This window comes from Pyxicephalus adspersus, chromosome 2, assembly GCF_032062135.1.
Source record: "Pyxicephalus adspersus chromosome 2, UCB_Pads_2.0, whole genome shotgun sequence".
Classification (NCBI taxonomy): Eukaryota; Metazoa; Chordata; class Amphibia; order Anura; family Pyxicephalidae; genus Pyxicephalus; species Pyxicephalus adspersus.
The window spans coordinates 123,492,391-123,514,635 of record NC_092859.1 but is presented as its reverse complement, the minus strand read 5'-3'; the positions used below and the strand labels follow the sequence as shown (position 1 = coordinate 123,514,635).

The window sequence follows — 22,245 nt, the reverse complement described above, 5'->3', positions numbered from 1 at the left end:
GTAATTAACACAATATGTAAATGGCCTAGGACTTCTTTCACAACATGAAAACTTTAAGATATACAATTATTCTGTACTTTGTACAGCTAGCAAATATATTGGTGAATGTAAAGATACAGGGTTGGAATAAATAACTAAGTGACATTTGGAGAGACACTGATTAATTGGGGACAGCACCAGCACATCCAGTACTATAGGGGAACAGTTACACCATAGTGAGTTGGTTTTCTAAGCATTATTCCTGTATTCATCCCAGTTTCTATAAATCATAGGGACAGCCTTGCCATGCCACCCATTGATTCAGAGAATACACAGGCCTACACAATGACCGTTACTTTGCCTGGTTTTCCTTATCTCACCCCCACATACAAACCAGAGCTGCACATAAAGCCTGAAAATAAATGGATTTTGGATACGTTTTAATCTTTTCTTCCACTTCTGATTTTGAATATCAATTTATCTCATCAATGAAACATCTAAAATAAAATGTTCAAAGCCCTGGGCTTCACAATGTGGCTCAACACATAATATTAGGGTTGAGAGAACTGACTTTTTCATTTAATGTTTTTATATCCACCCAAAGTGATTCACACATGAAAGGAAATATTCATAGGACAGAACATTTCAATGCATAGCACAGGACAGTGAGCTCCTATATCTGCTGCTCAGATGGAAATGCCTCACTGAATTATGGACACAAAAGTAAAGCAGCAGGATCCCTAGTGTTAAAATAGGATGCATTGTGTTTTTGTTCAAGGAAGGAAAAAAGCAAAAAGAAATTTTTTATGAGCTCCATTTTATTCACCTGTAAACAGTACTTTTAATAACATGAATTTTAGTGCTTCGGGTAATATGAATGCATTTCAGGAAAAGCTTTCCTGGAAGAAACGACATTGTCATTGCTACTATATTCATCCAATGGCTGTCACCTGGTTTTCCTACTGATTCTTCCTAATAATCCGCAGCAAATATCTAGATAGGCACTTCTGACGTTCTCTGACTTTGTAAACTTGTTCCAGGTCAGGTACTCCGAATGTATTGAGGACAGAAGGGTCAGCATATCAGCTGGGCAGCTATCAAATTTAGATACAGCACTGACAGCTCCAAAATTTCTCCTTGGAAGAGCTCCACCAATGCTATTGATGACTGATATCCCCATGTAACCAGTTTAAAGTATTTTCAGCTTGCCTTCTCTTTTCTCCTGTCCATGCTCTAACTTCTCTTCAATCACACTGTCATTCTGCCCATTTATTTGAAAACCATATTTTTCAGTACTAAGCAGTGCTCAGGTTTAATTATGTAATTGCAACTCAGTGTGTGTGTGTATATATATAGCCAGGAGCTCAGTCAGTGGATGTGCTGGAGACACAGACAGGTGCACTGTGTGAGGGAGCTCTGCTGAAGAGACACAGGCAGGTGCTCTGTGTGAGAAAGCTCTGCTGAAGAGACACAGACTGGTGCTCTGTGTGAGGGAGCTTTGCTGAGAGACAGACAGGGGCTCTGTGTGAGGAAGAGGAAAAGACCCTAATGGAAAGGGCTTGAGAGCATTCAGCTCCACAGTGTTCCTGAGAAAGAGGGAGAGAGACAGGACTCTACAGACAAGGTGACTATAGTTTTTTCTCCCTTTTTGAAAATGGGCTGTTATAGACAGCTGAAGATAAGTGCTTGTGTGTGTGATTGTTCACCGGCTGACGTTAAGCCTTCCTCTTGGAACAATTTTGTTGTTGTTTTTTTCCAATAAAACCCTGATATGGCATCCAGTCCTACTAGTCGCCTACCATTTGTCAAGCTAATTCCCACTATATATATATATATATATATATAGATAATATATTTATTTAAAAAATTACTGGAGTTTCATTGTAAATCCATTTTCGTGCACTTCTTTACTTCTTTCTTGTGTCAAAGACTTCTTAAAAAAAGATCTGGGTCGAATACAAATATTTATGCAATAATATTACACTTACAGCCCTACTATACTTAAGCCTAACTCCAACCAAATGTTAGCTGTAGATAGATTAAGAGATGGTTATACTTTGCCTGTTACTCCTATGGGGATATTTTCCACCAACCTGCGGTGTTGTAACATTATGTCCCATTATTTACGGTCATAACAAAAAGGTAAAGTATTCTCAAAATAGAGTCAAAGACATCACTATAAACCCAACATAGATTGTAAATACTAATTGCCTGTCCAAAATTGAATAGGTATAGGTTTGAGCTGGGCTTTAAACTCTTACATAGGACATTAGGTGTCAAAGCAAGCAAATACATTTTCACTGTCCATATCCTTGACATCACCTGCTAATAAAATATAATCAAAGCCAATCACCCAGGACATATTCCCAAATTCTTACCTCTCCTACTGAGTTGGAGAGTGCCTGAACAATCTTCTCATGAGCTGTGGCAACAACACTTTGCCCGTTGATCTCAATGATGCGATGCCCCACTCGTACACCTCCTCTCTCCGCAATCCCTCCTCTCATGAGGCTGCAGATCTGAAAATTGAAGGACATGTCAGTTGCAGACATATAATCAAGTATGATACCATCTTACTAACTTAATATGTTAAATAGGACCTTGTCTGTAATATGAGATACTATTCCTATTAAAGCTTTGGAAAGTTTTATAGTGTTGACATCATCCAACAAATCAGGTAACATTTCAGCCTAAACAGGTATTCCTGGAAATACTGCCATTTTACTTGGGGAGGTATTTCCATTCTGCAAACCACTCTCTAATAATGAGGAATTAAAGTGGAATTGAACCCAGGACAACTCACCTGCTTCTTCATGATCTTTAGATGTCTTGATTGGTTAAGCCAGGATAAAGTAATCCTCATGCAGGCGGGTGGGAATCTATTTATTCATGCACATGCAAGGGTATCTGTGAATGTTGGGTTTCTCTGGCAACCAAAGCTGATGCTGCACAGCTCAGCTTTTTGCCAGAAACCCGGAGAGATCAGGCAGGTAAGAGGCATTATTGCAGAAAGGACGGGATTAATTACAATTTCTTTCACCCAGGATTTATCCCATTCTGATCAAAAATGTTTCACATAGGATTCAATAAGAAAATATGTGACTTAATTAATTAATTCATTTTCTATGTGTGAATCTTCTGTAAAGATTGGGTGAATGTTAGGTGTTAAATTAAATAGGCTCCTTAATCTCCTTATTTAAAAACTAAAAAAGCCCTCACTGTTCTTGGGGTCTACATATCCCTATTACATAGAAGTCATAGCTATCCATGGTGGAGGTGTTTATAGATAAGGAAAGATTCACATTGACATAACATTATATACTGCCTAATATAACTTAAACCAAGTAGGCACAACAAATTATTCTGGACCTGGACCATAGGAGACCAGGTAGTTTGCAAACTAAAGTGTACCTATACTCAGAATTTTCACTTTACATAAAAGGTTAGAGAACCCTTAAAAGGGTGGAGAAAAATTCTTTTTTTTTCCGCCCCTAATGCTTGGCTGCCTAGGCGGTCGAGAATGAATGGGAGCGCAAAGCCTCCCGGGATACCTATGTCAGGCATCCCTGGAGGCTCCTTCTACTCATGTCTGAGCATCTCAGGCTTGCACAGAAGGAGCCTTTTTGCTTAAAGAGTACAGTTTGCCGATCTCACGCATGCACAGTGAGATTGCCAAATTTTTTTTTCTCCTACGTCACCCAATTTCGCGCCTGGTTCGGGTGACGTAGGATGAAGAACCAGGAAGAGAAGACGAAGATGGCGCCGGCTCCAGGACGAATGTCGGGATGACACAAGACCAGATGCTGGACACCTCCAGAATGATCGGTCTGCCCTGCGGGATTAAAGGGAACTGTGTTTTTTTTTTTTTTATAATTCCTCTTTAAGTTTCAGATAATTAGAAGACAATTTGAAAAAGGCCACATTTAAAGATCTAAATAGTTCTGCCCTTTACAAATGATATATTTTTGTTAAAGCTAGCTGTCTATTATCAGGTCGGAATCTCCATCAGTTTTTTATTTCTGTCTGCGTTGGGGAGATTTTCCTTGCTTCCTGTCGGGATGACTACATATGAAATGAGTGGACAGCATTAAATTTACATTGCTGGCTCCAGTAGGTTAGAAGGCAGTATTTAAATTAAGTCTTGCCTGTTTGAAACTGCAAATACTCCAGATATTGACTTGAAATATAAGATATAAGTCATTTTTGTAGCCTGCAACTCCTGGTCACCTCTAATGAAATAAAATAACATGATACGGTCTAGGTCAATACTTTAGAGAACAAATCTTGCTATAGCGAAAGCTCATATAAAGATTTCCCAATTTCCCCGCAAGTGTTGAAACCTTTCCGGTCATTTCCATTTAGCTGAAATATGTAGGTAGATGCAGTGTTATTCTGATTAATGTTCTTCCTATGCTGGACTGCTGTGCTCATATTAAGCTCTCAAGGGGGTGGTAGGAATAAAATAATGTTCAGACTGTACATCTTGGGGTTTATAAGCCTTCAGGATCTTTTACACAGAGACAGCAATTTAAAGCTATTTAACCTATACTCTCTACTTCCCTGTGGGATTAGTTGCATGTAAAGATAAACTGCACACATTAATCTACTTGTGCATTCATTTAATACAGATTAGCACTTTATCCTATAAATATTGCAACAAACTTCAACTGATTTCTAAGTACGTAGCAAGAATTACTAAAGTTTTATTTAAGCTGTAAGCTTCTTTCCTTTTCTTAAACAAATACAATATATTTTCTAGATTTAGTTTCTTTGTAAAGACTTGACCTGAGGCAATATTTTATAATTTTGTGCCATATCTGTATTGTGCTTTTTCTATATGGAATTAAATGCTAATTTGTCTGAGTCTCTTTTCAGCAGATTTAGGGAAATGTGATATGTGTGTATTAATTGCATGTTAAATTGTACTTTCAGTTTAAAGGTGAACTTCAGGCAAATAGTTGAATCCATAGATGAAATATGAAATATATATGAGACCTAATTTACTAACCAAAGGCTTTATATTGGCTACTACCAGTCCTAAGAGTTACACAGCCCTTTTCTCACAGCACAGCTCCGTCTAGCAGGGAAGGCGACCATAGTTTCCATTGTTTAAATTTTATCTCATAATCTCATATTATCTGGGCACTTACAACAATTTAATGTTTCGTACACCAAAATAGGGTGAGTTCCACCTAGTTTATGGGCATTCCTATTCTAGAAACATAGAAGTCCTAGCAATAAAACACACACACACACATTCAAATAATTAATCAAGCTCATTACTTTTTTATTTTTAAAGCTTTTTTTAAACTATTTTTGAACTTTTTTGTCTGTATATAGATCTATTTTTGTCCCGAGCATGTCTAATCTTACTACTTCTGCTGGAAGTCTGATCCAAAAACGAACTAATCTTTCCGTAAAATAATATAATAAAATAATAATGTCAATAATTAAATGGTGGAAAGTGTAAATTGTCAAGACAGAGATGTTAAAACAGCAGTGTAGTAGTAAGAAATATAAAAACCTGTACATCAATGAGACAAACCAACCTCCCAACAAACAAATGGTCCAACATAGTAGGACGAATTGTTCAGAACAAAATTCAGTGTTCCTATATCTTAGAGAAAGAAGACATTTTTTCCAGGACAATGAGGTACATATTTTGGACAGAGAGATGAACTGGTTTGCAAGAGGCTTAAAAGAGGCCATCTACGTCAATTTGAACAACTTTGTCCAATCAGGGTGGGGGCCTTCAACATTATCCATGATTTTTTTTTAAAATGCAGTTTTGAAGTTTATATCCTGGCTACTTAACAACAATTCAAAGCATCAGCCATGTAATTTGAAGGTTTCACAATTTCCCAACCCCAAGCATGGGATTATGCAATGTGAGCAGGGTGGTTCAACATGTTTCACACCTTCTGGTCTTGGACAATCAACATCTTCCATGCTTAAGGTGTTTGAACTGTGTAGATAAAAATGCTGTGGTATTTTTTATTACAGTGGTAGAAATGTTTAAGTGACTTGGAAAGTCATAAAAAATACTCAATTTTACAAGAACAAGTCCAGTTGAATGTTAATAACGGCTACTAGATCGGGGGTTAGCTTTAAACATTCCTCCTGTTAATCTGAGGTCATGTTCATGTATTCTTAATCTTCGCCCCATATTATTCTCAATTATATATTGGGAAGATACTGAATATTTACTGATATTTTAGATGGGAGGAAAAATGTGCCAATTACAGCTAATATTGTCAAATGAGTGATGTGGGTGGGAAGGTTTGATTTATTAAACCTCTCCGAGACTGGAGTGTATATACTTTTATCAGTGAAGCTGGGCAATCCAGAAAACCTGAAATGGATCTGGTCCAGGATTGAAAATATTTGTTAACAAATAGCAAATGATTTTAACAAATCCATTCCAGGTTTTCTGGATCATACAGCTTCTCTGATGAAAGTGTATCTTCTCCAGCCTTGGCTAGCTTTAATAAATCAGGCCTACTGCATCTAATGAGAGTGAAAGATCACCTTCAAGTGATGTATCTCTGTAAGTGGGTATGGCCTAATGTCAGTGAATGTGGTTCTTTTGCCATAGTTTAATAGAAATGGCTTATTTAAAGGAGTAGGCTGACACTTTACAGCTATAGCTGGATAAAATAGCTATAATTTGATACGTTTTATTTAAATTTATATCTGCAATAGAACTGTACCTTTAAAATTATTGGATTTAGTACTGTAGAAATAATGTGTGATAGCAGATCTGCAAAGGAAACAACTTGAGCAGCCCTCTCACATAGAAGGTAAAGGATTCTCCTAGGGCTAATAAGGCGGAAAATAGAGAGCACCGGAGCAAGGCGAACTTGAACATCAGCAAACTTTTCCGAGAGATTTAGGTATGTTCACTTGGAAAAACAATTACACACAAATGACTTCAGTTAGTAGTGCAGAGATTCTAATTCATTCAAATTAAAAAAGCAAAAGAATGGCTTTCACATAAACGATGGATATAAAATCTTCATCGTTAGTGGGCCTTTGCATTTAGCTTTTGGTTTGTAGATAAGTAATTCAAACTGAATATTGGTACTCATAGTATGATTGTCACATTCTATCAAGAATATGTACCATAAATGGTACGAAGTATATTAGATAAACTGAAATTCAACAGAGCATTCATTACAATGGAAATTTAATTTTTGTGCCTGAGCATGTGGGTTAAACCCATAGCCCTACTACGTAAAAGGCTACTACACCCTCAACAACAAAATATTGTTAACGGGTTCCTAAAGTGACTATTCTATACCCTTATACCCTATACTGCTAAATATGTTCTCAGGCATTTTTAGTGCATCCTGATGTCCTTAGAATGGTCACCCTCATGTCACTTTTATTTTACAGATTACCAATTTATTTGAAATAATCACTGTTAAAAGTGTAATTGAGCAATTTAATTGCAATATATTTCATCTTGATGCAGCATGTATTAGTCTATGTGAGTCAATGAGCTCTTGAAGACGACTAGACAACACATAGCTACAAGGGCCCAGTATACATCATGTACGGATTTACTAACCAAAGTCTATCCATCAGTAAATAAGGAATTTCAAATATGACATAATACAATATTAAAAATAAAAATTGTATGTTTTTTTAAGATTAGACCACAATCATATTGGTTAGAAAGGGGATACTAAAACAAGAAGAAGAAATAACATATAAACATATTATTTTATCAAATTTTGAGCCAACTAGAAGTAGATGGGGGAAAATCAACAGTAACCAAATTACTAAATTTATGAACTCATATCTATTCTAAGGCAAAATATATTTAGAAGTATAAAGGACAGATTACACTGTCTGCTTGGTTTTTATCTGCATTTTGTTTTTGAGTATATATATTGCAATATTTTAAGATGAATTACACACCAAGTGATTGCCAAGAGGTCAGGACACTTACTAGAATAATCAATCACTGGATTTTAATCTTCTAAAGTTTGAACAGGTATGCATATTTGTTTCAGAGCACATTTTATAGACACTGTGGTTTAGTAATTAGTTTTAATTGTGCTGGACATTAAGGCTATGTGTACACATGTAGGATAATTGTTGCTGGAAACAATATTTTATTATTATTCAGTAATTTTCTAGTGCCAACATTTTATGCATCGCTTAAAGTCCCATAGTTATTTCACTAGCAGTCCCGCAAAGGAGCTCACAATCTAATGTCCCTACCATAGTTAATATGTCATTAAACAACCTATAGTCAATTTGGGGGGAAGCCAAATAACTTAACCGCATGTTTTAGAATGTGGGAAGAAACCAGAGTAACCGGAGTAAACCCACTCAAACACATGGAGATCCTGCAAACTCCATATAGATAATGTGCTGCCTGAGATTCAAACCTAGGGACCTAAGGCCAGAGTGGGACCACTGAGCCACTGTGTTGCCCCATCTTTCATGATCACTTCCAGTCACAGATGAATGGGCTTTCCTCCCTATTTGTTCAATAGGGAGGAAAGAGGGAGAAGGAATGCAGTTGTTCCCGACTGGTTGTTCATTAATTCACCTGGATGGATGAATGAACAACATCAGGGGAAAGTTGTACACGTCTGATTTACACCTGAGACTAGCAGGACCATCGTCTCACACAGCAATAATTTTGTGTGCACAGCCTAAGATACGTTGTTTCTACCACTGGCTGCTAACAGCTCTTGTTTTCAAAAGGCACTGCAGGGCAAATGTGTTTACTAAGTACCTTGAGATTTAGGGGCCTTTAAATAAGAAAAAGTGCTTGAACAAAAAATTTTATTGACTTCTAGAAAGCTCATTGCTGTTTTTATAATGCCACATTTTTAAAAGTCAGAACAGGGTTTGTTACCTGGTGATCACCTCAAAGTGGCAGTTGGAAGCTCCAAAGAACTGGAATGTAGTAACTGTAGTAACAATGAGAATTCTGTTTTTGCTAATTTTTCAAGAATGTATTCGAAGGCATAAGTTACTTGAAGCTTCTGTGAGAACAAACTAAATGCCTGAATAAATTACCCTGATCTTACTGTAACCACCAATCATGCTGATACTACTACAGTCCAAACAAAAAACAAAACATCAAAAATCTTACAAAGGCACCAATGTGAACTGCTAATCAAGAGCCATTGCTATGCACCTACCATTGACCACAAAATTGCTGGATGAATTGGACAGGATGCTGCATTTTATATTTTAAAATGATATATGAACATGGTGGTTTATTGATACAAGGAGATGGTATTCACTCATGGTAAAGAGGGGACAAAAATGTTCAGGGAGCACAAATAGTGATGTAATGCATAATGCATACAGAATATAAACTCTGTACAGCTACGGACCTGAGAAATAAACATGTCTAAAACCACTTGTGTTACTATGCTTCCATAGAGAAAGGAACTCTGATTTTTATCTATTGATAATCTGGTTTAATATTACAATAGTGCATTGTTCTCGCATGAACAGAAAGCAATGTAGGAAGGATCCGAAGACCAACATTTCTGAACCGTTAAAATTACAGTGGTAATACACATTTTGCGAAAATTTGCCAGGTATATTCTGTAACTTTAGAACAGTTGAAGGATTTAGAGAAGTGAAGAACAGAACTGACAGTATGACCTTTATGGCCATTTGAACTGAATCCTTCCAACTTTTCCCAGCCACAAAGTCAAAACCTACTACAATTTCCGAATAATGAAGTTTTTAGCCACTATTTATAATTTACCAGCTCAAATGTTAACTGAAGCCTTAACAATGTCAAACACACCACTAAATAAAACAAGGCACGTTCATCCAACTTGATATAATTCAGCCCCAAGACACTGACACAAACATGGATGATGTGTTCTGTAGTTATTCCCTTTATGGTTACCAGACATGATACTATGTTCATGTTTACATGATTCAACAATCAATATGATATCCTTCAAAGAAGAAGTCATCCATGTGAAATAGTCCTTAGTGGATAAATACAGCTATGCGCTGTTATGTTACATGTTACATATTGTGAAGGAATACTGAAGCGTTTCCTTCAAAGCAAAATGTAAGCCAAGATCTTCACCCTGGCAAGCACAGAGGACCCATAATTTATGTACAGGCTGAAAAAAGAAATATATATATATATATATATATATATATATATATATATATATTGGTCTATACCACAAACCAATAGAAAATACAAAACAACAGCACTGAGGAACCTAAGACTTGTATTTGTTCAAGAAGATTGCCATGTTGTAATAGTATAGCATGAGTAGAGCAAAGCAACAGGATATATTTTAATGATGCGAGTAAAGGAAAGAGGACTATGTGATGTTCAGGAGGCCGGCATTAAGGAAACCTATGATTTGCCCCACATGGGCAAAGCATGGGTTTACTTTAAATCCATAGTTCTATACAGATTTTTTTAGCAGTTGCCTGTCTTTTTCTTACATAGTATAGAAGTGTAGTATATATATCATGTAATTTTTATACTGTATCAGGATTCTATTCCTCAGTGTTCATTCCCTGATGTATCATAATTTATTTATACTGCAAAAGGGCCTCCTTTGCTTTCCAATGAAGTCTATCTCTCAACCAAAATGTATGCAGTGTTACTTCTTCTTAAATGCCTATAATGATGTGGCTCATAAAACAGTTGTCAATCACTTTTATTTTGATGAGAGACCTTATTTTACCCAGAAACAAGACATAATACTAACTTTAAAGCCTGTAGCTTAATTATAAACTGTGCACTTGCTTACAGCAAATAAATACTTTCCACTAAAACCCACAGAAAAAGATTTATTTCATGTTTGTACCAAAATCACAGCTTCCAAAGATCAAGGAGTAATTAATCCAGATGGGTTTGTAAAGATCATAATGCAAGCATTGTGATAAACTAAGTATTCACAGCCATGTCTAGGGCAGATATTGTCTTTGCACATATGAAAAAATTAGAAAATAAAATGCAAATATGACAGATAATGATAGATTATAATTACTAAGCTACAGATTACTGTATTTACTTTTTAATCCTAATTTCTAATATTTTTTTTCTTTTCTTGGTTCCAATCATCTCTTGTCCCCTCACTCACTTGGGACAGTGGGAGTGTTATGTTAACTTTTTTCAGAATTCCACTACCACTATGTATGTGGCACTGATACTTACTGAAACGTATGTGTACTTTTAATTCTAAAACTATGTTACATGCCATAACCATATAACGCACTTAATTCTTCCTATCTTACTAATAGGAATGCTGGGGTGGAAATGCAGTCTGCTGATTAATGCCAAACTATCGAAGGAGAAAAGAAGGGTGCTCATATCCTGGCATCCACCACTTTAGGATCATCAACTTTCATGGCAATGGCACCTAAGAGTGACAAGGAAGTGGCAACAGACAAAACTCCTCTAAAACACCTTTTAACAGTTAATACCATGGGTTTGCCTAAAATATGGATCCTTACTTGCCATTTCTGGTAGGTGAGCAAATTGAAGTGAGTTCTGCTTTAAGGTGCCTTTAAGTTCACCTGAGCCCATTCATGTTTGAATTGAGTAAAGTTCATATTACATATATTTCCAGGCAGGTCACTATTGTTCCCCATTAACATGATATTACCCTTTGCACCACTCATTCCTTCTCCATTGGGCACAATTATGCAAAGTTAGTTTAAAGTACGTTTGTTAAAAGCTTTTCTGTATGTTTTATTTGAATATTAGATAATTTGTAAACAACTGGTTGTCATCCAATTTGTGTAGGCAGTAAATGAGCTAATATATGGAAGGTATGAATCAACCAATGTGTTTGGCATTGTCCTGTACATAGGGTACATCATAGCCTTACTACAACTCATTCCAGCATATCACATTGACCTGGACATACAATGGTCATACGACTACTTATTCAGTTAAAGAGGTGTACTGAGTGTTAAGATTAGTAAAAAATAAACAAATAATCCTAGGCACTGTATTAGAGGTTTGACCCCTTGCAAAAACTGTTAAGCTCATTCTCCTGATACCCAAAGGGCATACACATAGCTTTTACAAAAACTGCAGGGGAGGCACCAGCAGCAAAAACATTCCATTCTGGCTTAAGTCGCTTCAGGACCAGAAATAAAATGTTCAATGTCTTAAACATAAGTTTTAATTCGGTGGAACAGAAACAGGATTTGCAAACACTGGGTGGCTTGAATTTATGATAGAGTATTCATACTGTCTTGTTCTTTTCTTTCCATTTCTTTTTTGACTGAAGCAGTGTGGGCAAACAACCCCGGCTGTGCCCCCTGCATACTCGCTACAAATACAAAGTCACTTTGGCAATCTTCAGCTTTCCTTTTAAGATCTCTACCACTGAGTTTAAAGAACAGTCCCAGCAGCTATACGTCTGTCACCGGAGATAATGTCTAACCTGCTCTTTTCTTAAGATTTTTTTAACCAATGAAAATCCCTAATATGTCATACCTGCTGAACTTACACAGATGAAATACAAATATAAGAGCTGTTTTACCTGCTAAAAGATTTGTATTTCTGTCCATCCAGTCCAGTTTTACACAGCTTTCCTTGACATCACAGCCTTGTCTGGCAAGACAAGAGACCTCATTTTTCTCTTCTACAAATGAAATGTATCTAAACCCAAAACCAAAAATGTATTATATATTATAGCTACGGGACTTCAATGGGACTGTTTCCAAACATTCAGCTCTGGGACAACCTTCAAGAGGTTGCAATTTTTTTTTCCATTCTATTCTATTACAAAAAATAGTTGCTGGTATTTTTATTGCCATTTGTGCCCCCTCTAAACAGGAAGACTGTACTACCTATTTAGAATTTAAAATTCAATTTAGAAGTCGACTTTAAGTGTTATTGTAGTTTAACAAGAAAAGAAGAGTGTGTACATTAGCTCAGATAATAACATCCATGTTTGGTGTTGTCCGAGAGAATGCATTGAAATGAAACACAGCAAACAATTGATGGTCAAGTGCAGAATTGTCTACAAATCTGCCTGTGCATACCCAGCCTAATGGAGCAGTGAAAATGCTGACCATTGAAAACAAATAGGTGTTTTTCTAATCAGCATGAAACAAACAGAAGCATTTTTTAAAGTATATACTTTTTCTTTCCTTCATCTTTAATAGGACTTTTTATGATTAGGCATATGTAATTTAGAAAAAAAAATCTGCATACACCATATTGATTGCATGGATTTATGGGGCATAACCAATACCATATAGTATGTATTATGCATAGCAAGCACTTCAACTAGCATTTTAATATCAGGCATTAGTAAGGGTTCTTTCCAGAATATTTGAATGAATTCATTTATTGGGCCCATAAAAAGACTTGTCTAGAATACCATCCTAAAATGCTCTTCTAATGGCATATTAAAAAAAAGTTTGAAATTGGTTTGCTGCTCCTACTAGGGACATTATTTTAAGCAAAGAAAACGTCAATGGCATCGGTAGGATAAAAGATAACCTGTCATTCCTATTCCTTTTTATTTAGTTTTAAATAAACATTTTACTCTAACCCTGCATCTTATCAGCCTACTTTCAATGTATTAACTGTAAGCAAACAAAACTTTTTACCTTCTGCCAGGTACAAGAACATCCTGCCTAAAACTTTTTAATGCTAGTGTACAAACCAGAAAGCTCTTACAGATACATTGGAACCTAGTTTGCTGAATTGGGTTAATGCACGTATGTTAATGTGTGTTTGTTTCCTAGGTGAGTTGTTGACCATAATGTTAGGGCAGCCCAAAAAATAGATAGTGCATTACTGTGCATCATCACACTCTGCAAGGCTGGGTTGCTTTAATTTGTTGGAGTGTCATTCAAAATACAGAGCTGCTTTAGGGAAGGGAAATTCAATGTATCCTGTATGCAAGATATACAAAAATAAATGTTCCTAAACTGGAACATTCCAACTACTAGGGCCAACAATTAAATATTACTTAATTGTTGGCCCTAGAACACAATGCATTCCAGAAAAGACTGCTTCATAATCAGTTTGATATCCCCAGGTATGCAACAGTGTGGCATAATGTAGGAAATTGTTGTGAGTGGCACAGCCTGAGTTGTGTGCTGAATGGAAATGGTTCAACGTGAATAACATCAGTAATTTGGTTTGATGGTGACAGACCTGTGGAGATTCACTTATGGAGATTATTGGTTAACTAGAGGAGGGTCATTTATAAAAAATAGTTGCCAAGCCTAGTTTATGTAGGTAAAAAGAAAGAAGAGAAGAAAAAGCAGCTTTTTATGTCAAATGGTAGTTAGTGTATTTAATTTTTAAGTAACAATAATTAACAGTGCTAAAAATAACATAGTTCTCCTATGCTGCCTAAACTCATAGTCCTCCTTTGCTTAACAGAGATAGAATATAACAAGTGTGAAATATTTTCGTAGTTCCCGACGCGAAAGGCTTCTTCAGGGGATTTAGGAGACGTGTTTCTCAGTATGTTTTATAAGGTGATAACAAGTAGAAACTCATGGAATAATCCACTGAAGAGTAATTCAGAGAAAATTCTTCCAACAATGTTATTTTGTGTTTGTTGGTAGTAATTTTATTATAGTTACTAGTGGGAGGAGGGTCTGATATTGGTAAGCTCCTCCCCAAAATAAAACCAGTTTACTGAAGCAATGAGTGATGGTATTACACCCCCTGTGACATATAGGAAATTTTTATAAGGAACGGGTGACTAGAGGTGGAGGGAGTGAGTCTTCCTATATAGGAAAATCACCGAACATTCTGACCAAACTGATGACAATTTAACTATTAACTATAAAATTCAAATATTACATTGCATATCTTACATTGGCATTGGTTTATCAGATATGTTACTTGTTAGAATAACCAAATTAGATTTAATTGGTGAACATCCGTATACAGCTGGATTAAACAGGTGCTAAGACTAAAGGACCCTTTAGTTCTAGGTGGAAGGCTTGCAACACATGTTAGCCTGATAACAGCTGGATTCTCTGTTTCCATGCCAAAGCCACTTCAATCACACTCTGGGTAGTATTGTATTCATCTCAGGTCTGGAAAATTTACTAGAGCAAATTCAAAAAAAATCATGAAATAAATGCAGTAAGTGTAGCATTATCTACTCCTCGCCATCTATATGCATTATGATTTACCCAGAATCCTTTGCTTTTCAACAGCGCAGACATTGCATCCACCAAAGATAAACATATTTTGTTTGTTCACAAAAGTGAAACAAACAAGAGATATGAAGGTTTACATCTAGGGGCGCACTGAGATCAATAAGAGATTAAGTGACTGCTTTTGTGTCTGCAGTTGGTTTCCTAAGTTATGGAATGGCTGTGCATTCTGCATTATGCAGGATGAAAGTACAAAAAAATCAGCCATGTGGTGAGCCAAGTAAATAACTAGCAGCTGCATGCATAATGAGAAAATGACACGTAGGTGGAGGATGTTTAATTATACCCATTCTGGCAAATTATCCCTTCTGTGGAGTGCCACACATCAATTGGTGAGACGTCTGCTATAGGGCTCTGCGTACTTTTTCCATTTAACAATATACAATCTTTAATGACATGCTGCCACCTAAGTGCATGCAGTCAGTGGGAAGTTCTGTCTATTTTAAACCCTTTTTATATGCTGGAAAGGAAGACAGAGCAACAAATCCAGAGAAATCATATGCTGCAATACAATAACCATGACATTTAGAAATATTTGTAAAATGGTCATTTCAACTGTAAAAAACAGTCAGTGAAGTGCATTTTAATCAAGCTTGAAAATCTAATGCTTAAACTGTTAAAGGGGACACAGTCTACCTACTAAATGACTTCAGCTTTTTATATTGGCAATTATTATTATTACACAGTATTTATATAGCACTGACATATTGCGCAGTGCTGTACAAAGCCCATAGTCACTAACTGTCCCTCAAAATTCAAATTCTAATGTCCCTACATCAGTCATTTGTCATTGCAACAGTCCAAGGTCAGTTTTGGGGGGGAAGCCAATAACTGTCAAACTAACCGCATGTTTTTGGAATGTGGGAGGAAACCCATGCAAACTCCATGCAGATAGTGCCCTGGCCGAGATTCAAACTTGGGACCTAGTTCTGCAAAGGCTGTACTAGGTAAATGTCACCCTCTGCCATCCCCTGATAACTTTGTCTTCTGAAAAGCACCAAATATGAGCAAGGGAAAAGCCTTGATTTCCTGTTCCATCTTTGGGACCCTCTCTCACTGCTCCCTTACACTTTGGAACAGAAAAAAATAGGCTGATCAACTCAGTATCATAAGGTAAGAAGTGGAAATTTTAACCAAAATCTTTACATATCACCTTTTTACCTATTACAGTGCACAGTAATGTACTGGTGTTGTAGTACAACAAATGGTTTTTACATGAGCATTGTGGTGTAATGTATTAAAAAGTGTTGGCAGATCTTTGAAAATAAATGTGCTGACCTAATGCAACTCATATTTTTGTTTGAATACTGTACATCTATGCACACATATAAATACAATGTATTCGCATGAACTAGTGAGAGGAAACTATTCTGGCTTGTCACTGGATCTTGCCGTTAAGAGACTGATTCTTCCATAGGTGAATAAGCAATCCCTAAGAATGGATTATAAGAATGTCCCTGTACTGGGTGCCAGGATTCAGCAGACACATACCTACCAATTTTTGAGGGATGGGGAAGGAGACAAATTTTCACTGGAACCCTTGTCAGCCTATCAGAAAGCTTTTTTAGTGACCAGTATTTTTATTTGCTGGTCTACAAATGGCAGCCATTGTCATAAAGGTGCATTGTGGTGTTTAGCAATTTGCATGGGAGGGGGAGAAATAGCACCATGGGGAGTAGAAAAAAGAAATGGGAATATGTAAGAGTGTACATAGGGATGGCAGGGGACGTACAAATAATTTCTGACAAGGGGACATAAGACGTGATCTAAAGTGCCGGAAAACCGGCACTTGTTTTGTTTGATTGCATTATGTGTGTAGAGTACCTAGATGCAACCAGCTAAAGAAGTTTTGATTTTTTTTCAAGTGTATTTTGCCCTCCTATTAGTATTAAGAATAGTGAACCAACCAAAAAGTTTGGGGACCCTGTGATTAAAGTGAAACTTAAGTCCCACTTTGAAATTCGGCAATCAGGCAGGTGGTATTTATTATTATTAATATTATTAATAATATTATTAAACAGTATTTATATAGCGCTAACATAATACACATTGAGAATAGGTTATGGTCAAGGTCACGGATATCTCTTGTGGTCAAGGTTACAAGAACAAGAATTAGAATAAATTAGATTTTAGGTAAAAGGTGATTAGGTTGTGGTCAGAAAGAAGAAAAAGGGAGTTGTCAAGGTGGGTGAGGTTGCAGAGTTTGCACACTTCCAGGTCTAATGTGTGTTTGGCAATATGTATGGGCTCCTATATGTATGTTCAAGTTGTGAGTTAGTCTAAAGGAGGAGGTAATAGAAAGCAGTTTGGCTAAGGGAGGGTCACATTTGGGAGGGGTGACTCCTTCTTTGTGTCAATGCACATATGGTTGGAGTTAGAAAATGCAGCTTAGATTCTATTTTGACACCTCCTGAAAGGTATGAGCAACCAATAGATCATCATGGAAAATGAGCATTGGACCTCAAAGCAAACCAGGGTAGGGATAAAGCATACAGCAAAGTTAGCAGGAGTTAGTGGTCAGTAGATAATACATTTACTGTTCTTTTCGCTGTGCACCCTACATTACCCAACAATTAACATGAAATGGAAAATTCAGTTGTCATATTTCCTCCTTATAAATGGCAATATCTAAACCGACCAAAGTACCACTCGAGGAAATGCATTCAACTGTCACCAACCAACAGTCCCTACATCCTGGTAGATTCTTCATAATGTAAAATAAACAAATATTATAAAAATCTGACATCAAGAAAGAACAACCAAGTGAGAGGATGCAATGAACTAACAATGCTAGTCTATTATCAGACCTCCACATCTCTCAGCAAACCAATGCTCTTCATCATAATCCATAAAGGTATCACTGCAGATCACACTCAGGATAATTTAGGGAGCTTTATTTGTTCACCACAAGTAAATTATGAGAAGGAGCTTTAGACATACAGTAGTGGAGTTAAAAAAAGAACTGGTGTTCCCAACAAGAAGCAAAATAATTCAGAATCCAAGAAGGTCTAATGTATATTACTTAGTATTACTAAGAGAACACTGTATACTTTAGTGTGTTACAAACTTTATATATAAAAGTGAATTGATATTCAGACAGTTCAGACATAACATGAATTCCCATGGAGGTCATAATATAGTAAACTCTGCCATCTTGTGGCATGAACTGGTACTGCATGTAGAAGGACCAAGCTATGGATGCATAAATAAATTACAATAGAAAACACATTGATAATTTTGTAAGAAAAAAATTACAACTGTTAGTTTTATTGACTTCTATCATTTTTTCTGCTTCTTTTGAATAAACACAAAAAACACCAACACTCAGTACTTATTAGTGTTAGTTTTTACTAACTTTGCCTATTTATAGTATTTTTAAAATTTGGATCAATCAGCTAAAAAAAGTAGATTATTAGAATCAATTCAAAATTCAAGAACTTCCCGTTCCTCTTAAGTTCACTGGGAACAGCATACTTACATTGACTGATCCAACCATGATTAAGCCAAAAAATGTATGCAAACAATTCAGCCAGCTGCTTTTTAATCCTAAAATTTCTTAACAAGTACTTGTTAACAAATATTTCTATAAGCCAGGGCTGTGCAGTAGTGTGCATTTTTGTTGCCAGGGCATCATTATGCAAAATCAAACATTGAGACAGACTGCCCTGCATAAATAAAAAATTCAATTACAAAGTACAAATACAGACTACAGCCTCCGATCAATGTCTGCACGCTTGACCAAATAATCTGTGTCAGTCTGTATATTGTGACAACTTCACAAATTAGTTGGTTTGTTACAACAACCTATTAGTAGCTGAACTAAAGATTGATTATCTTTATGGCTAATGTGTATTTGATTTTGTTTTCTTCTTTTATATCTATTTTTGTAATATTGATGGGGTGATCAGCAGCACTAAGTAGGTTGTTCTCATTTTCACAATGCTGATGTTTTTTACTTTTATAAAATAATTTGATTACCTTCATCCTCTGGCTGCTGTCACTGTTGTATTTAAGCTCTCCTGTTTTTTGGCTTATGTCTGTCTGATTTTTATCTTGTTTCTTCTGAATATGTCTGTGCTAGATTTTCTGATTATACTTGTCTGCAGCCTGTGCTATCCCTTTACCCTAACCTGACTGCATTTTACAATTGTCACTCTGTTGTTGACTTTCTCCTGTACCTTGTCTGATTGCAGCTGATTATCCACCCAGTTCTTTGACCAATACTTACCTATGTTTCTACGCTTATTTGTTGTACTCCTACCAGAACCTAATATATTGTCACCTATTCCTCAGCCAAAGAGATGTCCTGCAGCCATTACCATCCACATGATTGGGGGCTCTGGGGAAGACAATACCACTTACTGCATCTTGGTGAGAAGTGTCATTGCTTTGTCTGTATGGATCCTTATCCTTTATTTCACTTCCGCTGTTCACTTCCAAAACCAAAAATCTAGAACCCATACTCCAGTGCCTGCTTTGGCTGCACTGATCATTGTCATGTTCCTGTTGTATTTGTGCAGATCTCATATCCTTTCTTCAGTCAAAGCTTTGCCTGCAATGATTCTCAACCCCAGGGGTGCCCACACTTTTATGGCCTGCGAGCTACATTTAAAATGACCAAGTCAAAATGATCTACCAACAATAAAAACTTGGACTTATGTGTTGGGCGCACCTACTCTACCCCATATTATGGTTTCTGTTGTCTGTACACTTTATAAAGCAATTCTATAGTTCCTTGCTTTGTCTGCAAAGAATTTGTACCTTTTGTCCATTCCCCAAATGTCTGCATAGACCTTGTGCCCAAAAGTAGGTTTCTGCTGTGTCTACAAAGCTCTCTAATTCCTGATGTGTCTGCACACACCCTGTACTCATATCTAGGAATCTGCACCTAGTCCCTGTAATGTGAAGATCAAAACCACATGTATTCTTCAGTCCCTGCTCCAGATCCTACTTTATTTGAACCAAACCTATATCCATACCTAAGTTTTTGTTTTGGCTGTATATTCTCTATTCCCAGCAGATCCGGCACCCATAATATATCCCTTATGTTGCCGCACAGATCATCTACATTCTCAAGCAGGGTCCTTACCTATTACAAACCCATCCTTAATTTCGTACTTTCTCTGTACCCAGTTCCCCATGTGGTTCTATTTATTCTATATCTATTCTTCTTGCTTTTCAAGACTGGGTCCTGCACCCATTCTTCAATCCTTGCTTTACAAAAATTCTGCATCCATACCCCAGTCCCTGCTTTGCCTGCATACATCATCAACCCATAAACTAGACACTGCTGTATCTGCATCTGTCCAATCCCTATTGTGTCTGCCCAGATCTTGTACCCATACTGTGGTGCCTGGTGTATCAGGACATATCTTATATCTATTCACCTGTCACTATTCTGTCTGCACTAATCCCGGATATGTACCGTATTTTTCGGACCATAAGACGCACTGGACCATAAGACACACCAGTTTTTAGAGAAGGGAAATGAAGAAAAAAAAGATTTATGTCCTAAAATATTTTATGTGCATTAAAAACCAACAGCACAGTCATAAACACATGTAATAAACCCTGTAAAGTAAACAGCAGCATTTAGAACCATTATTAACAAATAAAGTCAGCAAAAGTAGTTTGTGTTGTGTATGTGTGTGCTTTCACTGTGTTTGTGTTGTGTATATGTGATTTTACTATGTGTGCTGTACCTCACTGAAGATCCTGGTGAAGAGTGATCTTCAGTGAGGTTCAGCACGCTATTCAGGGAACACTCTCAGCATGATTGGCTGACATGTTGGGAGAACTCTCCCAGCATTCCTGCTCCCAGCATGACTTTGTCAGCCAATCATGCTGAGAGTGGGAGGACGCCGGGAGCAAGATACAAGAGTGACAGGAGTCACAGTCACTCTGGCCGGGCTGGACAGGAGAACAGGGTAAGTAAAAGGCGGAGGGGGGGCTATACAGGGGGGACGGGACAGCAGCTGGGGAGGAGCTGAGGCGGGGCTTATTATGACTGGGCAGGCTAGTGCAGCGCTGCCTGGCGCGGTCCATACCCGTGCTCAAGCTCACTGCTCCGGGCACAGAGGGAGAGGAATGGACGGTGGAGAGACGGCCCGGGCAAGCTGTGAGGCGGCCGCGGTCCAGACCCGTGCTCACCGCTCACCGCTTCGGGCACAGAGGAACAGAGGAGAGACAAGTAAGAAACATATGTTTAGGCTACATTTGGACCATAAGACGCAGGGACTTTTTCCCCCCACTTCTGGGGGAAAAAAAGTGCGTCTTATGGTCCAAAAAATACGGTATTTTATCTCCACCCATATCTCTCATGTATCGTTCATGTATCGGTCATTTTCTATCTGCCCACAACAGAAGAGGTGGGAAGGCTGTAAATGCTGTACTAATCTCCTTGTATTGACATGCATTTATTGAAATCAAACATTTAAGAATACTAGTTTTAGGTTTCCATTCACATGTACAAACAAAACGATTCCCAATTTCTCTGAATATTTATCAGCTTTGTAATTTATTCGTAAATCCAGCTTAGCCTTCATTAAATCATTCTGATAATGTTTTTTTTTTTTGCCTTAGAAACCAATAGGAGTAAATTATTTAAATATATGATATGAAATTCACCCAGTAAAAAATATGCACATTCATCTAACAGTTATTAGATATATATATAATAGGAGTTATTTTTTGTGTCTATATAATAATTCACATATTTGCACTTGGTGCATCGCAGAAATACATGTGTTCCCATATCTGCACACTAATGTGCATACTATACATTGGGACATATCCACTATCAATGCAATATCACTTCCAAAGCAAACTGCGCTGCATACCAAAGTATGTTGCAGTATGCTCCCACAGGTAGTGCAGGCCTGATTTTTTTACTTCTATGGAGTGTTGGCAGCCTGAGCTGCCCTACTACAATTTACGCTAGCATGTGATATGAAGGCACGTTAAACCAGTGCATAAAAAAAAAAACATGTCATACCCATTTTGAACATATCAGCTTAACACCCCAGTGCTGTAGGGCATGTGTACTGGTATCAGCAAAACACTTTACAAAAGGGATTTCAAATATGTTTAAATGATATGAAT

The 22,245-nt window shown here is 37.0% G+C and overlaps 1 protein-coding gene across 1 annotated transcript in view; it reads right to left on the bottom strand.

Moving 5' to 3' along the window:
- The window catches only part of APBA2 (amyloid beta precursor protein binding family A member 2), a gene marked incomplete in the record, with an annotated part of 214,807 nt that overhangs the window by 3,615 nt on the left and 188,947 nt on the right, over window positions 1-22,245 (bottom strand). Inside the window, 2 exon segments of the mRNA XM_072399087.1 lie at window positions 2,358-2,551; window positions 8,732-8,747. Coding sequence (XP_072255188.1) covers window positions 2,358-2,551; window positions 8,732-8,747 — 210 coding nt within the window.